The sequence below is a fragment of the Passer montanus genome, unplaced genomic scaffold (assembly GCF_014805655.1).
Source record: "Passer montanus isolate IOZ18808 unplaced genomic scaffold, ASM1480565v1 scaffold37, whole genome shotgun sequence".
Taxonomy (NCBI): Eukaryota; Metazoa; Chordata; class Aves; order Passeriformes; family Passeridae; genus Passer; species Passer montanus.
This window is the reverse complement of record NW_024368485.1, coordinates 7938317-7961640: the sequence shown is the minus strand read 5'-3', so window position 1 is coordinate 7961640 and position 23324 is coordinate 7938317. Positions and strand designations below refer to the sequence as shown.

Here is a 23324-nt window from a genome sequence, read left to right as displayed (position 1 = left end):
TGCACCATCCCCTGGGTTCATCCTGATTTACTCCCCCAGTTTATTAAGCTAGGAATATTTTGTCAAATTAAGATTGAAGATCGTGTTTCCAAATATAGCCTCTGAAGTTCCTTGGAAATGCAGGCAAAGAAACCTGGAGATACAGTCTGAGATGAGCTGCAGACTTTCACATACAAGTCAGAGCAAATTTAGCAAGTGTCAAGGTAAATAATTAAACATGTGAGCTCACTTGTAGTGCAGTTAAAAAACTGGAATAGGTTGGACTAATCATGAATTCCCATCCTTAATTCTTTGGGTTTTGGCTTTTGTACCTCTAAACCTTTGGAACTCATCTCTGTCCTGACCAGCCCTGATAAAAATCTGTGGTATGGACCTGGCTATGAATTCCTGCTGGTAGAGAGGAGAGCAGTCTTTTATCTCTTCAGATCAACCTTAAATTGTCTTTAAACCTCCCGTGCTTCTCCCTTTAGCACTGCAGCTTTACTGTTGTCTTCCAGAATATCTGTATAAAGCTGCAGCATTTGGCTTAAGCACCAACTAATCCTCAGTGACAGAACAAAGTCCACATTGGAGGTAAGAGGTCTGCAAAGCATCATAGTTAAAAATTGCTTTTGCTTTGCCCATGTCTTTGCTCCAACAAAGAGCATAAATTTCTGCATATTGGAATCATAACTTCAAAGTGGCCATACTGATTTTCCTTTCTTCTAATTCAGAGAAAGAAAATTGCTGTCAAAACAAACACTCATGTGACAAGTTCTAGCACAACACACATTTTATAGCTGAGATATAAACCCTTGAAAAATGGTGTCTAATGGAAACAATGACAGTTCATTCACTCTATGAAAGCTGGCAAAGGTGCTGGAGAAAGAGCTGTAACAAACACAGAGCAGATGAAAATAACTCCCCTGAGGTCTGTTTGAAGGGGGCATTACCACTGCCTGGGGGTGTTTATGTTTTGCCATACTGGCATTCTGAAGGAGTTGGTCAGTTGAGGCCAGTCTGTTAATAGCATTAAGAAGCCTACATTATGCATAAACCACATTTTTAGCACTCAGTGCAGCATCACTTTTTAAAATTAAACATAATGCTAAGTCATTAGCAAACATGACAGGACAAAGCAAACTTCAAATCAAACAGCAGAGTCAAGAGATGTGCCCTGTGCACATCTGCTTGCCCCAAACATTTGTTCCTACGTAAACCAAACTAAAATAGTAAATTTACAATGCTTTTCTCACGAGTTAACAGAACCTTGGACTAGAAAACTAATGCCAAAATTCAAATTCCTAAACTGCCTTAGCTTTTTCTGAGTCTTAAAGCATTGTTGACTTTGCTGTGCAAACAATACAGCTCAGACTGTAACTCTAATTAATGGCAGCTTCTGGGTGCTCAGCATTTTTAAAAACATGACAGCACCTAAAAGCTTCAGCTCAGATGTTAGATATTGTCAGGGAACAGATCTCCCCTCCTTGCATTTATGGGCTGTCAGAAAGTTATGTGCCATGTTGAACCTCCCTAATCTCTGAATCAAAGCAAATTTCATGGAGCAAGCAAGCCGCCAGATTTAATGTTTATGAGCTACAGAGATGTTTCCCATATTCTGCTCTGCACACTTGTCTTTCTATCTTTGTTGCCATAAAAAGTACAATGTTCATTCTCCTCCCTGAAGACGGGCCTTAATCTGAAATCCCATTTGAGGGAAACTTTCCAGGGACTTCACTGGGTTTCTGATCAGGCCTTATCTGAACAAAGCAACTGCTGCTCACCTGTTAATTAAAGTATATTTCATGCACTTGTGTTGCAGCTACAACAAAATCAAGTGTCACTGTTGCTTCCCTGAAGAATAAACTCCATCATCTGTTTAGCGCTGCTGATTTTAGTGTATTTTATGTTACCACTGAAAACACACTCAGAGTTTTTGCAAGGTAAGACATTAGATGTGTCCAGCAGTGCTGTACCTGTGAGGTAGGTGTTGTGTGAGGAGTTGATGAAATAGTGTGACAGTGGTTGAGACATGTCCTCGTTCAAATCCAGTTTCTCAGGTGGAACGACGCCGTTCTCTTCTCCGCTCAGATACCGCATAAATCCATCCACGGATATCTGTCCTGAGAGAAACACAGAGCAGGAAAGCACCAATCAGTGTCACCTACAGACCCTGTGACACGCAGATAAATTCAATATACACTCACACAGGCACGTGAAAGACCCAGAGCCATCAGCCTGGCTCTCACCTAGCTACCCACATATCCTTGTGTTGCTCCTACCTCATTTTCAGCCACACAAGCTGCTGTAACACACATCCCTTTAGCTGTAACAAAGATAAACCACTTCATAATCAGCATCTACAGAATTCAGTGCATGGGGGAATCAGAGTTACAGTGAAAATAGGTCTAAGCCCACCAAGGAAAGGGGCATTTGGGGGACCAAACCAAGCAGGCTTTCAGAGGACCCAAGAAACCACCTACAGACACAGTGACTCTGGCTCTTTGGAGTTTGGGTCAGTGTGGGTATCAACTGTCTTTCAAGTGGGACTAAGCTTTGCTTTTTAATTTTTATATTTGTCTTCTAATTGATATCTCACTGGAGTGCCAGCATACATGAGCATCTCATATGCTGCTGTCAAACTAGAAAGCTGAGTCCTGTCCTCAGCTCAAATACCCCATTCACCTCAGTGGAGCTGTTTCTTCTACCTCAGGAGGAATTCAGCTGTCAAGCCTTCTGCATAAAGGTGAATTTAGGGCTTCAATTTGTACATTTAGACTAAAAAAAAGTCCAGTAATCTAGAATTGAAGATTATTGCTGAATTGAACAAATCTGAGACATTTTTCTTTGCCTGGTATTTTTTTCTATTTTTTCTAAATTTCATCTGTTTACTCAACCACATATCTTCAGTTATTTCAGTGCCTGCCTACAGTAAAACAGGTCTTCTGTACCTCTCAACTACATGTTTGGTGACTCCCAACCACGAGAATTTCTTACCTCTTGTGCCCAACCCAAAATATTCTGCACAGTCTCTTAAAGCAAAATCTCATTTGCCTGTTGATAGCGTTAAAAATTTGAAGACTTCAGTTCTACTCCTGACTTTGCTACTCTCTTCCTTTCAGGACCAAGCCCTTTTTATACTGAAACATATAAACTTACACATATTTTTCTAGAATGCTAAAAAGGAGCAGAAAAACTTTTTTTCTTTTAAAAGCTTGTAACAACATGATGTAAATACTGCATGTAAAGCATGTACTTGAAATCTGTGCTGGGATGTGATTTGGCTCTTGCTCAGAGAGGACAAGATAAACCATGTGTAAACACGTGGATTAAGTGCACATCCTCATTTTCATAACAACCCAGGACTGGCAGCATTAAATGAACTTACTCATAAGAGAAGAAATGCAGTGACAATTCAGGGCAAGGCAACTGCCATTCTGTAAGATGGCTGGAAAGAAAAGCATCAAGTGCATCCACTATGGCAAGGCTGTAATCTGAGTGTGATCCTGTCAGGCTCCACAGCTGCTCTGTTACAGGGTAACTAATCCAGAGATGAAGCCCAGGTACATTCCCAGAAAAAAAGGTAAGAATCAGGGGGAAAACCCCACCACTGAGATTCTAAAAGTTTAGGAACAACTTTTCCACCACCTCAAACCAGAGAATGCCAACAGTACCAGGTGCTATCATGGAGCTACTTGATCTAAAATCCACCTGAGAGAGCACTCTGCACCAAGGTTACTGGGATACAGCCAGAGAACGTGCTGTGTATGCATACCAAGGGAAATAAGAGAGGGAAAACCAGTTAAGAGCTGAACAGGATGGCTGCCACTTGCATTTTGCTATAGACAGGTACCAAGGGAAATAAGAGAGGGAAAACCAGTCAAAATGTTATAGACAGCTTGGTTCATGCACGTGCAGTTTTCAAGGCTCTCCAAGTGATCTTCGTGTTCTAATCCTGAGTGCACCTTGTCACCATGATATTTTATGAAAATCCCTTTGCCAGAATTTTTTCCCCTGGGAAGCTGATAAGCGACAGAGAAAAAAAAAAATAATTATCTGTTGCTGTGGAATGCAACAGTGCATCTTTGATTGGTCCATGTGAGTTGTTTCTACTTAATGACCAACCATGGTCCAGCTGCGATGGAGTCAAGATTCCCATCTCTTCCCTCGAACACAACCACAGCACCTGCCAGCCAGGGGCCCTGTTTGCCAGCTGGAGATGCTCTCCTGTGCATTGCTGCTGGTGCTGACACAAATCACAGGGAGCTCCTGAGCTACACCTGGGTGAGCTCAGGGTCCAGAACATTCCCCATCGCAGGAAAACTGCCTTGCAGAAAGGGAAGCAGTTTGTGAGCTCAGTTACAGCCAACACTGCACCAGAGAGAGTCTGGCTGAGGAATGGAGATGGCAGATGTCACAGGGCCTTTGTGTCCTGGACAGTAAAGAGCAGATTGTTTGTGACCAATGGCAATGATATTCTGAGGCCAACTGCAGAGAGGATGATCCTTGGTGGAAATCATCCAAACAAACAGTCTCAATGAAGTGGTAAGATTTGTTCTCTGTTTCCTTAAACATATTGCACCTTTACACTGACACTGGCAAGAAAAAATATGTGTTCAGTTGTTTCAACTGTTTTTACAGTTGTCACCTTTTATCTTTGTATATATAGTAGAAAGATTTAATGGTAAGTTTAGATATAAAAAGTTAGAGAGACAAGAGTCACATAATGCAAAGACAGACACATGACAGATTCACATTTTTTCTTTTTTTGGCTTTTTGTATTAAAATTATCTTAGCCCTAAAATTTTGATGAAACTTCAAAAAATATCTATTGTGCTTTATATAGTTCAAATTGTAGAGTTAATTGGCTTGTCTTTTTTCTCACCACTGCCATGTTAAATTTGATCTGATGTCTCTTCTTGGGATGGAACCCACAAGTGTGTAACCACAGCAGAAGCCTTGTCAGCAGCTACAGCCCTCAGAGAGATCCTTCTCTCTGCAGGCTTTGGAGCTTGCCAGCACAAGAAATTTATTTTTCTTCCCCTTCAAACACCTCTTCTCTAATTTATCTGATTAATTACCATTTTCCTCCCTATGGGGTCACTCAGTAGTGCTTTGTTAAAACACTTAAAACCAGCACAAACATAAAAATGCTCCTTTTTCCTGAGGCACCTGGCCGACTGAAATGTTGAACACAACTCAGTGCCACGGAGGCACCTCCTGCTGAAGAGGGCAAGAGCTTCCTCATCCTCTCCTCTCCCTTTCCCCTCTCACTTTTCCTCTTTCCCTTGCTCTCTGCACCTTCCCTGCCTCACTCTGCATTTTTCCCCTCACACTTTGCACCCTTTCTGCACTTTTGCCCTTTTTCTCTCACACTTTGCCCTTTTTTCCCCTCACACCTTGCATATTTTTGACTTGATTCCCATGCATAAGTGGCCAGCTAAATTTTGGTGCCAGCCAAGTAAATAACACATCCATTTTAATGTTTTTATTGTGCACTGCAACAGGCCTGAAAAATATAAGAACAAGAGTGGAGGAGAAATACAAAAGTGTCTAATATATTCTTAGCCACAGACACTCCCAATACCTCAAAATTAGAAATGTGTAGCTGCACACTTCATAAGGATTATCTAGCTTGGGTCTAACTCTAGAAATGCACCTGAATTAAAAACTTCCAAGAGTTTGGAAAGGCACTGCCAGGTCTGGAAGTGTCTCCCAGTGCCTCTCTCTGTGTTTGTACACTCATGCAGAAATTCGTGAAGCAGTTTCTTAGGGAATGGCTCCAGAGAACACCTCAAACTGCTGCTCCATGCAACCTTCAGCGTGGTGGAATTGATGCAGAGATCAAAAAAGAACCACCCCGTTGGGAACCAAGTGAAGTCAACAAAGTCTGGCATTTTTTCATTCCAATTTTATAGGAAGGAGAAGTCATTTCCTACTAGAAGAGGAGTATGTTGAGAGGTTCTATTAAATTTCCTGACTGTGATCAGCTTCATTGTATGAAACATGGGAAGTGTTTGTGCAGCTTGATCTTTTTCTGCATCCCTGGCTCCACCTGATTGTTCCAAAACAGTTACAAGGGAGGGGAAAAGAAAAGAAAAGCACAAATGAAGTGGCAAGTTCTACACAATTCACAAGAATTCCTTATTAACTCCAGCTACACCATCCCATACCTTTCAAGATCTATTACAATGTATCAAATACATGAATGTCCCTGGTTAAAAGAGAAAAGCACATAAAAATGTAACTGTTGCTTTGTCCACAGGTACCAAGACTCTTTTCTAGTCAACATTTGTCAGCCCTAAATACAACAGAAGCCACTTTTGTTATCCCAGATCCTTTTTCCTGGCAGCAGTCTTCAGGCAGGTGACACACATCTGGCAAACAATCTAGAATTTCCAGGGGTAATTAAGTGAATCCTCTTTTCTATGGTTCTTAGATCTTGTCAACATTCATCAATCAAAATGTCTTCTTCTGTGGCTCCTGAGGTGTGGAATACCCCCATCCCTGGGAGACGGTGATACACGCTTGCCACGAAGCAGGGATTCCAGCCAGCTAGTCTTCAGGCAGGTGACACACATCTGGCAAACAATCTAGAATTTCCAGGGGTAATTAAGTGAATCCTCTTTTCTATGGTTCTTAGATCTTGTCAACATTCATCAATCAAAATGTCTTCTTCTGTAGCTCCTGAGGTGTGGAATACCCCATCCCTGGGAGATGGTGATACACGCTTGTCATGAAGCAGGGATTCCAGCCAGCGGCAGGGGCTGACAGGACAGAGTGTACTTTGGGAATGTACCTCTCACAGGCTGCTCTGTTTGAAGACTCACTGTTATTATCACAAGGCTCTTCTTACTCCTGTTTGGCCAGATCCAGGGAACCAGGCACATTTCTCCTGTGACACAGGTGACAGCCCCATGGAAAACTGCTCCCTTGCAGCTTCCAGGGCTGCAAAAAGCACATTCTGCTTTTGACACAGAAATCCTTCTCCCGCTGCCTAATAAGACTCGGGTAACTTGACAAGATCCTGCTCTCCCATCCCTTCAGCAGCCAGCATGACCAGCACGTTGCCCTGGATGTGGAAATGCTCCCGTGTCCCTGGGAGCTTGCCAGCCCTCAGCACGAGGATGTAAACAAACCCCTGCTCACTCAACACCTGCTGAAAGACATCAGGGCTCAAAGCAGGGGCGAGCTTCCAAAAGAAGCTTCTCCTGCAGTTCTGTGCCCTCTGCAGAGCTCCAAGACCAAAACACCAGCAGTGCAGCAGTCTGGGGAGATGTGAAAGTGCAGCTAACCCTGAGAACTGCTCCAACAGCTGCTTGATCTAAACCTCACCCCCTGATTTTGGTGGGTGTGCTGGATGTGCAGCTACTTAATTTACTTAATTTTCCTAGGCTCTGCCCAGCCTGCTCCCAGGAGCCTTCCAGTCCTCCAGGAAAAGTCTTGGGGTGTAAAACAAGAGGCACTGCAGAAAAGACAACACATGTGAACACCTTTCATTGCATTTCATTCTTGCAACTTTGACAACAGCTTTCACTTGTCCCTAAAATTTGTGGATGATCTGTATGACAATTAAAATGTGCATTTGCCTAGGTTAGGCCACATGGATTTTAAACATTTTTATCTGTATATTTGCAAACTTCATCGTGCTTTCCATTTGTTTACACCCATGCTGTTATCCACTCAGTTATAATGTAACTGGAAAGCACGATTGTGCCAAGAGATGTTATTAAAGCAAAAAAGAAAACAAACAAAAAAGAAGCGAGACAATTAATTGGCACCTTGTATCTCCCAGTCAGCAGCACAGAATTACAATAGTATTTTGTCTGACAGTGAAATCAGGTTTATTCCAATGCAATCTGTAACAATAATCACATTTGCTGTAATCCCACACAACTGAGCAGTCTTATCTCAATTTGAAGATAAGAATCCAACAAGCAAAGCAGCTACTTGCTAATCCAGTGAGAGATCTGTAAATCGTGCCCCACTGGGAATTCTCCCTCATAAACAAGCAGTGCAATTTACAGCTCACTAGGGATTAAAACTCGATGCTCAGTGTGGAGCAGGATGCACAGAGCCCTGTGTCTCTGTCTCCCCACACTGGGCACACATCAGCTGCTGCTGCTCTGCAGCTCCGTGAGCCAGCAGAGAAGCTCACCAGCTGAATTCACACGGAATTCACAGTGTGGGACACAGTGTGGGACACAGTGTGCCACAGCTGCTCTGCTGGCACTTGCAGCACGGGCACCAGGTGATGCTGAAACCTGCTTGGCTTTCCAGACACGTTCTGCTGCTCTGCTGCTGTGGGGTCACTGGAGTTTCTGCTGATTTAGTTTTGCAAACCAGGGCAGGGCAGGACTCTTTTTGCACTCTCCACTCTCTGCCCCTCTTGGTGGCAAAGTCATCACAAGGAGAGAACAGGCTACAAGCTCAGCCCAGACTGAAAAGACCCCAGCCCTACAGACCTCACCCCAGTTATCCTAGTGCTGCTTTGTTTTAGAAAAATCAGTGAGGATGGCAAAGACTCTCAGGCCTCAGGTCAGGATGTGCAGATATATCACAATATCAGAGTACCATTTACACACCATGGGCAGGATTCATCAGTAGCTCCTCCATTTTAGCAGCTCTCTCAATGATCAGTAAGGGCAAAAATTCACACTGTCAGACAGCCTTATCAAATTAATAAGTAGAGGAAAAGCAATATATCTGAATTACTGCATCTGGTTATTAGTGAAGCATTTAATGAATTTTTAAATTCAGATTTTTCCTAACTGGAAAAACTAATCTGCAAAAAAGCTCAGATAGAAATAAACTGAGGTCAGCTTAAAAGATCAGGGTTTCTTTGAATTTGAAAGCTGAACTGCACAAAAAGTCCAGAGGCTGAACACTGATCAGCAGTAGGTCTGGTTTCATAAAGTCCTTAATAATGTAAAAAAGTAGAATCAACATCACAGGGTTTAAAAACCAGCCAGTTCTCTGGTGGCTGTTAGCAAAACAAGAGGGCAAAGCTGTCATGAAGCAGGTAAATGGGACACAAATCAAATGGGAACACACAAATAACAATTCCAGCTCCATAGCTAATCACTAGAGCAAAGAAAAATCCAAAATACAGAAGTGAATAGAGAAGAAGATGCCTAGGAATCTATCACCCTGAGAAGCAGATGAGATGCAGAGAACACCAACCCATCTGTAAAGGAAGCTGCATCAAAAAAGGTGATTAAGAAAAAGGAATTAAACAGGTAATGAGACCCGAGTGAGCACTAGAAAACTTGGGGTGAAGTAGAATCAACATCACAGGGTTTAAAAACCAGCCAGTTCTCTGGTGGCTGTTAGCAAAACAAGAGGGCAAAGCTGTCATGAAGCAGGTAAATGGGACACAAATCAAATGGGAACACACAAATAACAATTCCAGCTCCATAGCTAATTACTAGAGCAAAGAAAAATCCAAAATACAGAAGTGAATAGAGAAGAAGATGCCTAGGAATCTATCACCCTGGGAAGCAGATGAGATGCAGAGAACACCAACCCATCTGTAAAGGAAGCTGCATCAAAAAAGGTGATTAAGAAAAAGGAATTAAACAGGTAATGAGACCCAAGTGAGCACTAGAAAACTTGGGGTGACTGTCTGGAAAAGCTTGGCAGTGCTTCAATTAAGTGTGCTAGGAAGCAGACTTGCAGTGGATTTATTGGTTGTCTCATTACTTAAATCCTTTAAAATCAAAGCAGGACAATATCCTGTTGTGCTCAAATCTCATTTCCTTTCTCTAAACTTGGAGGAAAACATAATGGATGCAATCCTGCCCTCAGTTATAGCCACTGAAATACCTTCTGTAATTAGAGTTACATGGCCACAAACCAAAACAAGCTGTCTTGGGGAACATGCTCTTGAAAGAGAAATGCAAAACTCCCTCAGTAAGAAAGGAACAGAGCAAGATTCCTCCCCCCAGCCTTGTGGGGGTACAGTGAGACACAGGGGGGTGTGAACACAGACAGAGAATGACACAAGACCAGGATAAATGGTCCTATAGACATGATTTATCTACAGTGAGACACAGGGGGGTGTGAACACAGACAGAGAATGACACAAGACAAGGGTAAATGATCCTATATACATGATTTATCTGGTCCAGGAGCAGGATAAATGCTTACTGAATGAAGAGTCAGTGAGGGAAAGCAGGGGAAGGCAAACACGTTGTGTCCAAGCAGCCTGCACAGAGGGTAAATGCTTACTGAATGAAGAGTCAGTGAGGGAAAGCAGGGGAAGGCAAACACCTTGTGCCCAAGCAGCCTGCACAGAAGAGCTTGCTCAGTATCTGCCAATCCATGGGAAATGCTGCATGCCCAGGGACACAGACCCAGGGCTGTGGCAGGGCAAGCTCCTCAAGTAAAGCAGAGTTCAGGGAGTCTAAACCAGCAATGCCTGTCATTCCAATGAAGCCAGCATGTCCACTTTGTCATCTGTACGAGTGCACACAGAAAACCAAGAGTGGATACAATTATTTACCTTTTTGGGGGTGGCAAGACAATGTCTGCAGATGGAAAACCACTTTTCTGAACCATCAAGGTGAGGCACTGCAGCCCAAGACACTTCATTCACTCCAAGGAAGAAATATTTCCTACAAGCTTCCACACAAGCCATGCCAAAGAGCAAATCTACTCAAATCAGAGTTAAAACTTCGGGAGCATTCCAAGGACACTGCCATCTCCAAGGGAAAGGAAGGTGGAGTGTCACCTGAGGAAAAGAGCAGCTTTCCAAATCCCACTGGTGCTGGAGGCATGGACCATCCAGGTTTAACAGGATCTTAAAGCCAACTGCAATGTTGAGTGTGGTATTTATTTACTTATTTTATTAGAAATCCTAAGTTTTTTCAGCCCTTTTCAAGCCTCAGGAAGGAAGGGCTCTAACCTACAAGGGCTCTACAGTCTATGAAAAGGAGCTATTTTTCTCCAGTAATGCTGGCAAACAGCAAAACACACACTGAAGCAGGGAAGATTCCAAGCACTCAACATTTTCTCTTCCTTAAAATTTATACCTTGGAAACACATTTATTTTGGTGGGTATTGATCCTTTAAATGCCTGCAGCACTTTAAAACCCTCTGCTGTTACAATGCCTAGTCACAGCTCAGAGATTCTGGTGAGCAGAGGTTTTGTCATAAGGTAAACAAGTCTTGGAACAGTTTCTAAACTTCAGCAGGCAGATGCTAAACTTGTTAGAAGGCAAACTTGAATAAGCAGTAATTGTTAAGGAGTGGGGGGAAACCCCCCCAATCTCTCCTAAGGCTCAGGATTGCAGCAGGGTTTTACAGCCACAAACCCATCTCTGCTCTTGGCTTCTCAGCAGAGATGCAGCAGAAATTCCTTCTGGCAGGACATCCCTTGCAGCATACCAGCAGACAGTTAGTTTAGATCCAGACCCACAAAACCACCTTTACACCAGTCCCTAGCTAGCAGTGCAACGAGCACTTTGCAACATGGCAGATTTCTAAGGCAGCTGAGTGGAAAGGATTTACATCACACGATAAAACCACCATTCCACCCCAGCAATACTACAGTTATTTCTGACAGACTTGAAAGAGGGACACCACTGGAATATGTCACTGTGTTGCCAAACCTCTCAAAACATCCTCTGTACAATGCCTCAGAGTGATCCTGGGAGATGGAATAATGGTAAATGTTGGCTTCCTTCCAATTGCTAAGTTGCACCAAAAGACATCTAAAAATATGTAATTTTTTCTGCTAAGTGATACTTCTCTACATAAGCTATTAATGCACTTGCCAAAAAGACTGCCCTGTAGTATCATGGGAAGAGATAAGAGTGTCAGTGTGCTCCAAGTGCTGAAAAAATCTAAAAGAGAAAAATCACACGTGATTTTTACTTCCAGAAAATCCTGCAACTGAAAATAGATTAATACTAAAGAGAAGTGGAAAAGAATAAAGGGGTGGCACTGCAAAAACAGTGCAAATAAACTGAAAGGAAGGGATTTTAGTCCCTTTAAAGGGCCTTCCTTATCTGTTCTTTAAACTTGGTTCTGCAGCTGCAGCAGTGGACAATCCTTTCCATAAACAACTTGAGCTCTCTCCTAATAACAATTGCTTTTTTTTTACCCTCTTACTACCTCTGGTACTCTGTGCCAGGACCATATTGTCAGGAAAGTTTTCCTAATTTCCAGCCTAAGTTTATCCAAGGCCACTTGATCGCTGTGTTCTTGTGCCAGCACTCCCTCAGTTCACCCCTTGTTTCTGCCCCCAGCCCTGCTGTATTTATGGGAATTTCCAGCTGAGGGTACTGTGGGATGACTGCAGGAGGGACCTGCCTCCCGTGGGTGCTGTGCCCCAGCTCTGAGAGCCCTGCTGTGCCAGGCACCCCCCAGCCCAGGGCACCCAGGCCAGCCTGGCTGAGCTGAGCCCACCCGGGGTGAGGCAGACCCACAAATGACACACGGGCCCATCTGTGGCTCCAGATGTCACCAGCAGCCTCCCCTCCCTGCACTACATTTGTACAAGTCACAATGAAGAGTCAAACCATGCCATGTTTGTCCAAACTTCAGCTACGTTTGTTTCCTTCAGCACTTGAGTCCAGGCTCCTTCATATTTTCAGAAATAAACCTTATCTAATATTCATCTTCAAATCATAAATTCTGCTGCTAAAATTGAATGCTTCCCTGTTCTCCATAAAAGAGGCAGCACCAAGCACAAAGGAAACAGTTTTACTGCTGGGCTGAGTTTTCTATTTATGGGCTCAGACAGTCCGAGGCCGGGTCAAACACAACCCAGGCAGGCAAGCGCAGAAAAATATCTCTGCAGAACCCCTGAAATGCAGTACTGACATTGGAGTCTCTCCTCTCTGGGCAAAAGCTCCAGCTGGAGGGAAGGAGGCTCTAACCCCCTAAACCCGTGGTTTAAACTGTGGTCCTGGCAGCCCGGGTTCTTCCAGGACAGGGTGAAGGCTGGCGGCAGGGCTTGGTGCCAGGGACAGCACTGGCTGCAGGCTGTGGAGCAGCAGCCAGCTCTGGTCACCTCCATGCACAGCACAGGGCTGCAGGACCTGCACTGGCACCAGGTTTGTGCTCTGCAGCTCCAAACCAAATTGCACAGTGAGTGTGGGCTGTTTTACACTCAGCACTGCTCACTGTGCCACTGGAGCTGCTCCTGGTACCAGGCACCAGGGCCACAATGGGCTTCTGCAAAGCTCAGGCTTCTTCCAAAGTGTCTGCACTATACACTGAAGATCACAAAACTTGCCCTCCCTGGAACCCTAAATATATTTTTGGTATTTTCAATATCTCTACTGCCAGCAGCAGAGTGTTCAGTGTTGCAAAATCCACATCACTGATTCAGTTCAAAGATGACACAATTTACCTGTAAAGCAGATGCAAAGAAATCCTTATAATTGAGGACTTTCCATTCTAAAGGATTTTTACATTGAGTTTTTCACTTGAGATGTAATGTTCCAAACAACTGCAAGATCTGAAATCTAGCTTAACTAGAAAAAGCAACCTGCAGTGTATTACAAAAATACATTTTGCAAACTCATTTTGACAAATAGTCTCCATTAACTTATTTATGCTGACACATTACCCATACTAACATTTGTTGCACATATATATACATATTTTAAACACTTTTTTAAAAGGTTTTCTGGTAAGCTACTTAGCTTAGCACTTGCTGCTGACAGCCTGGGCTAGACTATGACTTTGGTGTGGCTTAAACATTTCAAAGAGTAATAAATCATGACAATCATGACTGGGATCTACTGTTCTGTCAATATTTGAGACAGAAACAGCACAGAGAGCTCTCCTCTCGTACAACTGGAATGCTGGAAAACACTGACAATCCCAAAGTTAATGGGCTTTTGGGGAAGGATTCTTACTTTCCAGTGTTCCAGTCGGGAGGCCAAAGAATCCCAACTGTTTTGTAACACTTCCTACAAAGTGATTTAACCAACCATTTGCCTGAGTGATTTCTACATCAGGATTTATGCTTTAAATATTATGATGTCTTCAAAGGAGAGCCATGGCTGCACGGTGCTTGTTTTTGCCATTAAAATCTGTTACCTAGGAAATGGAGCCCTTCTGCCACCAGAAGAATCCAGGGTGTAATTATTCTTAAGCAGTTACTAAAAGGTGAATTTAATGCAGTGGGGTGAAAATGTTTAAATTGCAGAGAAGTTTAAAGGAGGGAAAACACATTTATGCTGGAGTGAATACTGCCTGGTGTTAAGGCTGCCATGGGAAAAATACATACAATAGATGTGGTATAAAATTAAATGTAACTTAATGAAAATTGCTTAATTTATTTTATTACCTAAGAAAAACTCAGCATAACAACTACCAATAAATGTGCATTGCAAAAGAGAATTAATACTGGAATTCATGGAGAGAGTCATGCAACCAGCTCCTCTGCAATCCTTATAAATGCATGTCTAACCAAAGCTGACACACAGCAAGCAGATACAGAGAAAATCTGGAGAAGGAAACACTGTGAAATATAAGAGCAAAGCTCGTTTGCTCTGTACAGATCTAAAGGTTTGGCCCTTTAAAATTAAAGAAGCAGAGATAATATTTAAATAAATGCATTTTTAAGGGGGGGAAATCAACATCTTTATGCCATTACTTAAAGCACTTTCACACTATTTTTAAATCTTCCACCACAAAAACCACTCTAAAAATAAAGGCTGATAACACCCTAACCCTTGCCTTGCTCCCTCCAGGGATGACGGTGGAAACACATCATTTATGGCTTTAGTTTTTCACGCCTCCCTTCCCTGGCAGACCTTGGTTTGTGCTCCTCCCTGCTTTCACTTCCAGCCTGGTGCGTGGGTGCAGCTCTGCCTGCAGCCCTGGAGTGTGGAGGTGACACGGGCTGTGGCTCTGTGGCTTCCACAGCACTCACCTGCTTTCACCATGAAAGCTTTCACCTGAGACACTGGGACTGGAGCTCTCAAAGCTCCTTCTGAAGTCAGAAACTTTCAGAAATGAATTGCATCATTAAGGAAAGGAAGAAGCACATGTTTCTGCAGAATGGGAAGCACACAATATATGGTCAGTTCTTCTGCAGCCCCACAGCCCCCAGCACACAGGGAGAGACTGCCCAGCACCACCAGGCACTTCCTCCTGCTTCCACCTGATAAGGGAACACGTTCTGCAGTGAATTAATCTCCTTCCCAGCACGACACAAAGCATTAATCACAGCAGCTTACCTGGGCCACAATAAAACACTGCTCCACACACTTAACCCATGCAGATGTCAAGCCCCCCTATCTGCTGATTTTGCAAAAGCTCCACTGTATCCCAGCAATAAATGCACCTAAATTACATCAGTGACAAGCAGGAGTTTACTCAGACCTCTGTAAGCTCAGGAAATTCACCAGCAAAAGATTTTACCAGGTACCTGAGGAGTTGCAAAAATGTAAAACATTATGGATACCTCTTGCTTGTTGTGTTCAAAACAGTGTAGGGGAGCAGCAACAGCTGTAAGAAGAGGGCTACAATGGTGGCCAGGGGAGTTATGAGATCCCAACAGCATTTGAATAGTGCTGTGAAAGGTGAGGACAGCACAACTCACCAGAAATTCATATAATTCAGAAATCCATGGTGCAGGGGATGTGCACTGACAATGAGCTGGGACAGGAAATTAGGAAGAACAATCATCAGATGAGTGAAGGTCACTCACCCAAACAGGGAGCAAGGAGTCAGGTGCTGCACATGGCTTCCACTTCATAAATTTGGATTTACATTTTTAAGGAAAAAAAAAATCCATTTTATTTAAAATAACTTTTCAATGCAAATAAAATTTGCTAACAAGCATGTGCATCACACTTTTGGAGGTTTCCTGGCTACCTGTGTTCATGTTTCTGGCCAAAAACTGTCTGGAAATTTCACTTCAACAACCCTGGCAGCAGGAGGCCTGAGTGATCATCCCTTTGCCAGAACACCATACTAAAAGGTTAAATCACTGCTCTAAATAGGTGGCTACATTTTGGTGACATTTTATAGACACGAAGCATTTTTTGACAATTATTCCATGAGTGCAGAAATGAATGCACACCTCCACTTCATTTCATATACAGCGACTTGCATTCCCTACTCGGAGCAGATGTACAGAAAATATTGTGTCCCCATGTCATCCCTGATTAGCCAATTCCTGTCATTTTAAGGCAGTAAGCTTGGGATTTACACTGGAGTTGCTGCCAGTTCCTGCAGCTCAGCTGCCAGACAGGGGGGTGGTTCTTCACACAGAGGTGGTTCTCAGGTTGTGCCAGCTGGACCCCAGTGCACAAGCCTGAAAAGGGAAAAAAACCCCACAACCATCCCACTGAAAGAATTAACTCTCTTTGATCTTTGCCTTGTTCAAGTCAGCATTTTCAGAGAGAACTGGTTCTTTAGGAGCAACATAAATCACCCCCAGGACAAGAGGCACCTATGGAAGAGGCAGTGTGAGCCCAAGGTGAACAGGGTGCACGAATCCCATGGGAGGGTGGGAGCACACACCCCACAGCACCCTTCCTCCTGGGCTCTGATTCATGTTTTCCCCTCATTGCTAGTCAGAGGGTGGTTCCACTATGACTCTGCTGCTCTGCTGGCACACCAGCACACCTCCTTCCAATAAATCCTCTATTTGGTTGATGTGGAGTGCTAATATTTGGGTAACAAGGATGATCTTTTAGGTAACAGGCTTTCCTGCAGCTGGTGGAAATAAGGTAAGCACAGAGCACAGCTCTAATATTTGCACAGATGAGAAAGGAGGTCACAACGTGTTTCCATTTACTCAAGTACTGCTCCTGCTGATGTCAAAACACAGTTTGCATGGATATGGCCAAGAAGCAGGATTTAACCCTCCAGCAAACCTCTGGAAACATTCAGCTTGGTTGGACTAGAAAAATAAGAAGCTTTAAGAGGAAAAAAATTGGAAGTGTTTGAGAGACAACATTGATGGTGACATCAATTTCCTCCAGGAAGATGACAAGTGAGAAGGCTTCCAGGGAGAGGTGGGAGTGCCTTCAGTTAGCCTCCAGACTCTTGGGTCTTTTTTGACCTTTTTGATCCACAATGTCTGGACCAAACCATCTTTTTTTCATATTAGATCTGTGTTTCAGGATACTCCCATGGCTCTAAAATTTCTAAGGTGTAAACACATCAAAAGCTGGGCTAATCATTAGGATATGTAATCATTAGGACTGGAATAAAACAGGATGCAGACACAAACTGAATGCTATTTTAAGACTTGTGGTGGTAGCAAAAATCTTCAGAGATTTGTGCAGGAGTTCAAGAGAAAGATTTATGCAATCTTTCACTGGTTTTGGCCAAGTGCCCAGCTAAGTCCTGACAACACTTGAGATGTTCAAAAGGGAATTTTCTGTGATTATAGCATGAAATACACTGAGTTGATCTCATATCTTGCATTGTACACCACTTTATCCAAAAGCAGAGGGCTAGACTTAATAGTATTATGAAATGATAGAATTATCACGCTCTTAGTTCCACTGTCCCTGATTTTTTTCTTTTCAACTTTACATTTTAGATGCTGGTAAACAGCCACTGTGATAGCCAGGTTTCTGCTGAGGGTCACATACCAGAGCACCTCTTCTGTCAATCACACACACTGCAAAGCAAGCAGGGGAAGCAGCCCCATCCCTCCTCACCTGACACCAGCCAAGCACATTTTAAAATGCACCACAGGATGTCTCAGTGGCCTGTGTGATCCCAAAAGCAGGCAGCTGGGAAAGCAGCTGGATTTTGAACCACATTTTGCTGTAGCATGTAGGACAATTGAGTTATTGTTTCTGAGCACAGCAGGAGTGTGAAATCCACTGACCTTTCTTTGCTAGGTTGCTGTTAGGTTCATACTTCTCAATCAGCACTTGAACTTGTTCTTGTTTGAGTGGTGGATAAAGGATCTCATTTAATCGTGGATCCCGTTGCTTCAAATTTATGAAGTCCATCATCTGATCCACAGTAAGGTAGGGTTTGCTCTTGGCACCACTGGAGAGGAATTAAAGAAACAGCAAAGTCACTTTAATACATTTCCTTGAAACCTTGTTCTGCATCTGAAACTTCCCAAGGAAACTGAAATAAGATTCATACAAAGCTATCATACAACAAAAACATTGCTCCCCTGTGTCTCTGGGCTAATCTATTTTGCCAAAGGTTCTCCATCAGATATCTAGGAGGAAGATCTTTGGCAATGTTCAGGATTACAGGCATCAATGGGAAGACTTGGAGCAATGCTAAAAGCCTTTCACTCCTCTGAATTCTTGGAATGAAGCTATTTAAAAAAGTAAAAGAGAAAACAGCCATGGGAATCAATCCCAAGCTTGCCACAAACACTCTGCTGGCATTCCTGGCCCAGCTATTTGGGTTTACTGCTGAATAACAGCAGCCCTGATGTCATTATTCTGGTAATTTGTGAGGTCCTTTTTTGATAAACCTTCTAAAAGCTTTGAGGTGCTCTGTAATGCAAGCACAAAGATACCTATTCAGAGAGTCAGTGGGAAGAGCAGAGTTTGGTACAAGATAGAAACCCAGGAAGCCTCTGGGCCAGGAGAGGAGCTGAGGGCAGTGTGGGGCACCCAGTTCTGCCTGCCAGGGGGCAAGGGGCAGCCCCTCCTGGCTGCAGGGGGAGCAAACTGGGCCAGGGCTGCTCTAAAACCCCAACCTCAGGGACAGCAGCCCCTAAAGGGGAACGTGAGCACGGTCGTGTTGCTAAAATACATTCACCAGCTGTTCTGGGGGTCGTGGGGTGCACTCTGGAAACTGCTTTCCTCTCATGCTGCCTCCACTGATCAGGCTCTGCTGAAGCTGCAAGTACACAGATTGCTGCAAGGGGTGGAAGCACCAGGAGTCACAGAGCTCAGAGGGGAATGTATGAAATCAGTTGTAGCCGGCTGCTAATTTAATTTCACGGTGTGAATTCATCATACACAACTCCTAAAAGTTACTGCATTTTTTTGCCAGTCCTAATTAAGCTTTTGGGGGTGATTATACATATTCTAATGCCTATTTTGTGATGTTATTGCTTATTACTCTTCTTTCTTTACTTTTGTGGAAACCCAAACTATCCTGATCAATGCAGCAAAACAAGACCTGGCAGCTCTGCTCCTCCAGGAACAAATTCCTTTAAAACTCAAGCCATCAGAAGTGGAGGTAAAAGCCTGGGAGAGAAGGAGCCCTTATCCAAGAATAAAGATCAGCCCTGCCTGACATTTAAATCTGCTACTGGCCAGCACTGCATGCTGCTATAGTGTAAATAACCTACTTTGCCATGCCCAGCCCAGAAAATCAGTGAATGGGAAAAATGAATAAAGAAAGCAATGAGAGTCCTTCTTACAACTCAGAAAAGATGTGGTCGATCTCAGGCCGAGGGCAGAGGTTGTTTAGGAACACTCTGTACACTTCTGGCGTGAAGTCATCTTGAGGGATTGAATCATTCTGTGAAATGGGAAAAAAACAGTGAAAGAGAGATACAGCACTTTTATATTTCTTTGCAATCTGATCACTCACTTTTTGGCTGCTTTTGATTTCCTTCCTGCAGCCTAGAGGAGCCCAGATTCTGCAGGACTGTAAGTTGCCCTGAATCACAGAGCAGCTTAAAGAGTACATCTTTAAAAAATGCCTACAAACCCATCTCTCAGCTTCCATGAGGCACAGCTATCTCGTTCTCTGAGCACCTGGGAAGGAGGAGGAAGGCACATGTCCCCCTCTAACCCCTTCCCCACAGCAGAAATAGGTGTGTCAGCCCTGGTGAGGCCTCTGAGCTCACCCCAGCAGGGCTGAGCCTGCGTTTTTGAGTGAGCAGAACAGCAGCAGCACAGAGGGTGAGGATGTCACTTGTCTTTCCAGAGCTGTCACACAGCTGGGGAACAAACTGGGTCACTGTGTCATTACTAATACACTTGTTCCCTGACAGCAGCAGTGATTCTGCCTTTTCCTTCCTGAAGAGACATGTTCCAGATGCCACAGTTCTGGGCAAGACTCAAGCACACAGCTTTGCCATCCATCTTTGTCCTAAACACTCAGTGTAACACATTTGGCAATCAGATTTCTTTTAGAGGAATTGATAAAGTGCTCTCCTGCAGAAGACATGCCAGTATTTTTTTCTCCTTACATCTTCTACAATGTAGAGTGATTTCAATTTAGTCCAACTTCTAGACAATTTCATCACCCTCACTACATTTTTCTCCAAAAAAATCAAATTACTGCAGGCAATTACTGTACTGGGTAAGTCATTTGCATGAAGCTGGAGAGTCCTTCATCCAAAGCTATGGCACGTGGTCTGGGAGCACCACGGGCCCACAGGATGCCTCTCCCTGCTCAAGATGTGATGAACTAGAGGAGGAGAATGGTAACCTGGGCAGAAAGCTGCCTGCTTGGCAAAGCTGGCAGGCTGGGAGTGAGCTGCTGCTGGGGCCAGCAGTGCCTGCATTTACTCTGCCTTTTTTTACTCTGCCTGCACGTAGTCTGCCTGTATTTTCTCTGGCAGGGCTTGCTGAATTTACTCTGCCTGTATTTACTCTGCCTGCATTTTCTCTATTTTCTCTGCCTGTATTTTCTCTGCCTGTATTTACTCTGCCTGTAAGGGAACCGGAAGCACGGCTCAAGCCTTTGTCAGACACAAGGAAACTTTTCTATATTCTTCCTGCTTTGGGTTACAATAAATAAACCATGCCCCAGGCGTCGCTTTGTCTCCTTTCATCTGAACCCACACAGGCTGGAGAGGTTTTATCCTGTTTGTGTCCACAGCAGCAGACTGACCCATCTGGGCTGTTCCTCTGCTCTGTCTGCACAACCATCTCCAGGCTCCACATTCTAAGGTGACCCCACCAGACCCTTGTGCCCTCCTTTTTTTGGCAGGCTGCAGGGTGAGCTGGTTCAAAACTTACCCAGCCAAAAAGCTCCCTGTGTGCTTCACACGGGATCAAGCCCTGAGCCAGGGAACTCGCTGCTGCCAAATCCAGCGCAAGGCTGGATGGAGAAGTGGGAATGCTGAGGGCAGAGGATGAAAGCAGCTCCCTTCACTGCACCCCTGACACTGAACAATTCAAGCTGTGGAGCTCCCAGTGCTGACCCCTGCTCCTCTGCTGATAGAATTCAAGCTGTGGAGCTCCCAGTGCTGACACCTGTGTTTGCTTCAAGGCTGGGATTCTCAAAGCTTGGGAATTTTCATGTTAGAGCTGGCAGCCTGCCCTCCCCTGCTCCTCTGCTGATAACCCCTGTCCAGCAGGGTGCTGCTCTCAGCCAGGGGCTTTTCAATGATTCTCTGACTACCACAGAGCTACAGCCCCCCATCAAGCTACTGTTGTTTTCTTTAGAGGGATTTGAAGGTGCTCAGCAGAACAGAAGTGGATCTCTTCCCATGACCTGAGATCCAGGCTCTGATGTGCCACTCAGACCCAATTAACAGACATCAGTTTGCCTCCCCATGTCTCCAAACAGCCCCTGCAAAGAGAATAACGTACACGAGCCTTCAGGCATAGGTGTACAGAACTTTTTAACAGGCATTTCCTACCAGAATCATAACCAGTGGGCTACACAACACAAACATCTAGATGGGAGACGAAAGCCACCTCAGGCACAACCTCCCACAACTACATTTGGCTTCCAAAAGCCTGTCTGCCCCAAGGGATTAAAATATGCTGCCCCCTTCCTCAGCCTGGTCTGAGCCATCCCTGTTTCAGAGGAACCACCCACACACCTTCTGGGCCCGTCTCTTTTTGACACCAATGAAGAAAGCACAAACCTTCTGTACCACACGAGAGCACCCCTCGTTTCCAGCCTGCCTCAGTATCGGCATTCCATTTTATCCCGTGATTAAGACTCTCTGCTAATTTCAAGCACTGCTGATTTAGGATTTGCCTGCTAACCTGCCTGCTTTTCTAACATCTGTATCCAGTCTGTTACGTATCTGGCAGCATGAGAGCTAATTCAGATTATTTGCACAGACTGGACTCAAGAGCTGGTTATTTTATTTTAACAGTGAAGCTCACTGGTGCTTCACTGTGAACCTCGACATTAACTAGAAGGCAAAAACCACTTATCACAGCCAAAAGGCCAGCTAAAATAAAGCTCTTGAAATTCTATTTAAGGCACCTTTAACCAAAACAAGCAAAAAATATCCAACAATAACAAAAAATAACCCCATTTCCAAAAAGTAGCCAAGATTAAAAAAAAAACCAAAAAACATAGGAGAATCAGCTGGCAAATTCAGAAATTCATTGGGCTATTTTAAAACTTTGTTTAAACATTTATTTAAAGATCCTTCTGCTTTCAGATCTGCTGGATGATGACTGTTCCAAAAACCAGGGCTTGATCCTTCAAAACTCCACGTAGGCCAGTTCTGATTGCGAAAGAGAGAAATTAATAAAGCCATGCTTTGGAAAGTGCTTGAGGTCCATGGGTCATCCCACTGTGATCATGCCCTGCTGCTCAGCTGAATCAGTGCTCACACTGCACAGAATCCATCCCTCATGAAGGTCCTTAAAGACAAAAGAAAGGATTTATCTTTTATTCCAGCCATTCTGAGGATCCTCTCTGGTGCTACTCCTCAGGAGGAAAACAATTATCTGGGCAAGGAGAACTCTTGCTCCTCTTGCACTGCATGCAGAGCCTGCACGTTGTGCCACAGGCTCTCCTGGCACACACACACAGGGAATTCCCTGGGCAGTGGGCTCGTGGATGGGGTATCTGCCCTGGCACACAGAAGCCCACACAGGGACACTCCCCTGGCACCTGTGCCCAGGTCACTGCAGGAGGCAGGTGAGGGACTGTCCCAGGCTTGAAGATTCACTCCTGAGCTCCAGGAGCTGCAGCCAAACATGGTGTGAAGCTCGTGGCCAACGAGCTCGATATCTTCCCACAGCAATGAGAGGTGTGGAAACCCGGGGAGAAAATCCATGAGGCATGAATATCAAAATCCAGAGCCTGAACTGCTAACATCCAGGAGAGACTGTCATGAATTCTCTCAATAATTTGGTGATATTTGGCTGAACAAGGCTTCCTGATATTCCCTTGCAAGCTGCTGGAGTCTATTGCTCTTCCAAGGCTTTATGGGAACACCGTTTATCCTGCAGTACAATAGGGCAGAAAAGCTGGAAGTTGAAGCTAAGAATTTCACTTGTCCAGATCAACAGGAACACAAAGGAAAGGAGCTGTGGTTGAAGTTCTGCTTTTCTTCCACTCCATTAGTTACCTCCATGAGATTCAGTTTTGCCCTTCTACAGTATTTTCCAAAGATGATCAACACAGTTTTCTTTGGTGTATGCAGCACATTTCTCTTTTGTCCCAACCAAAGAAAGGATCTACTTCATATTCTGAATAATTTTCAAGATGGTATCCCAGCAACAAGCATC

The 23324-nt window shown here is 44.1% G+C and overlaps 1 protein-coding gene across 3 annotated transcripts in view; it reads right to left on the bottom strand.

The window, feature by feature from the left end:
• PLCB1 (phospholipase C beta 1) overlaps positions 1 to 23324 on the bottom strand; it is a 334392-nt gene that overhangs the window by 101554 nt on the left and 209514 nt on the right. For all 3 annotated transcript variants that reach the window (XM_039716849.1, XM_039716851.1, XM_039716850.1), the window contains exons 8-10: positions 19307 to 19407; positions 17795 to 17961; positions 1956 to 2102 (exon numbers count right to left, since the gene is read on the bottom strand). In XM_039716849.1, the coding sequence (XP_039572783.1) occupies positions 1956 to 2102; positions 17795 to 17961; positions 19307 to 19407 (415 nt within the window). The remainder of the gene's footprint in view (positions 1 to 1955; positions 2103 to 17794; positions 17962 to 19306; positions 19408 to 23324) is intronic.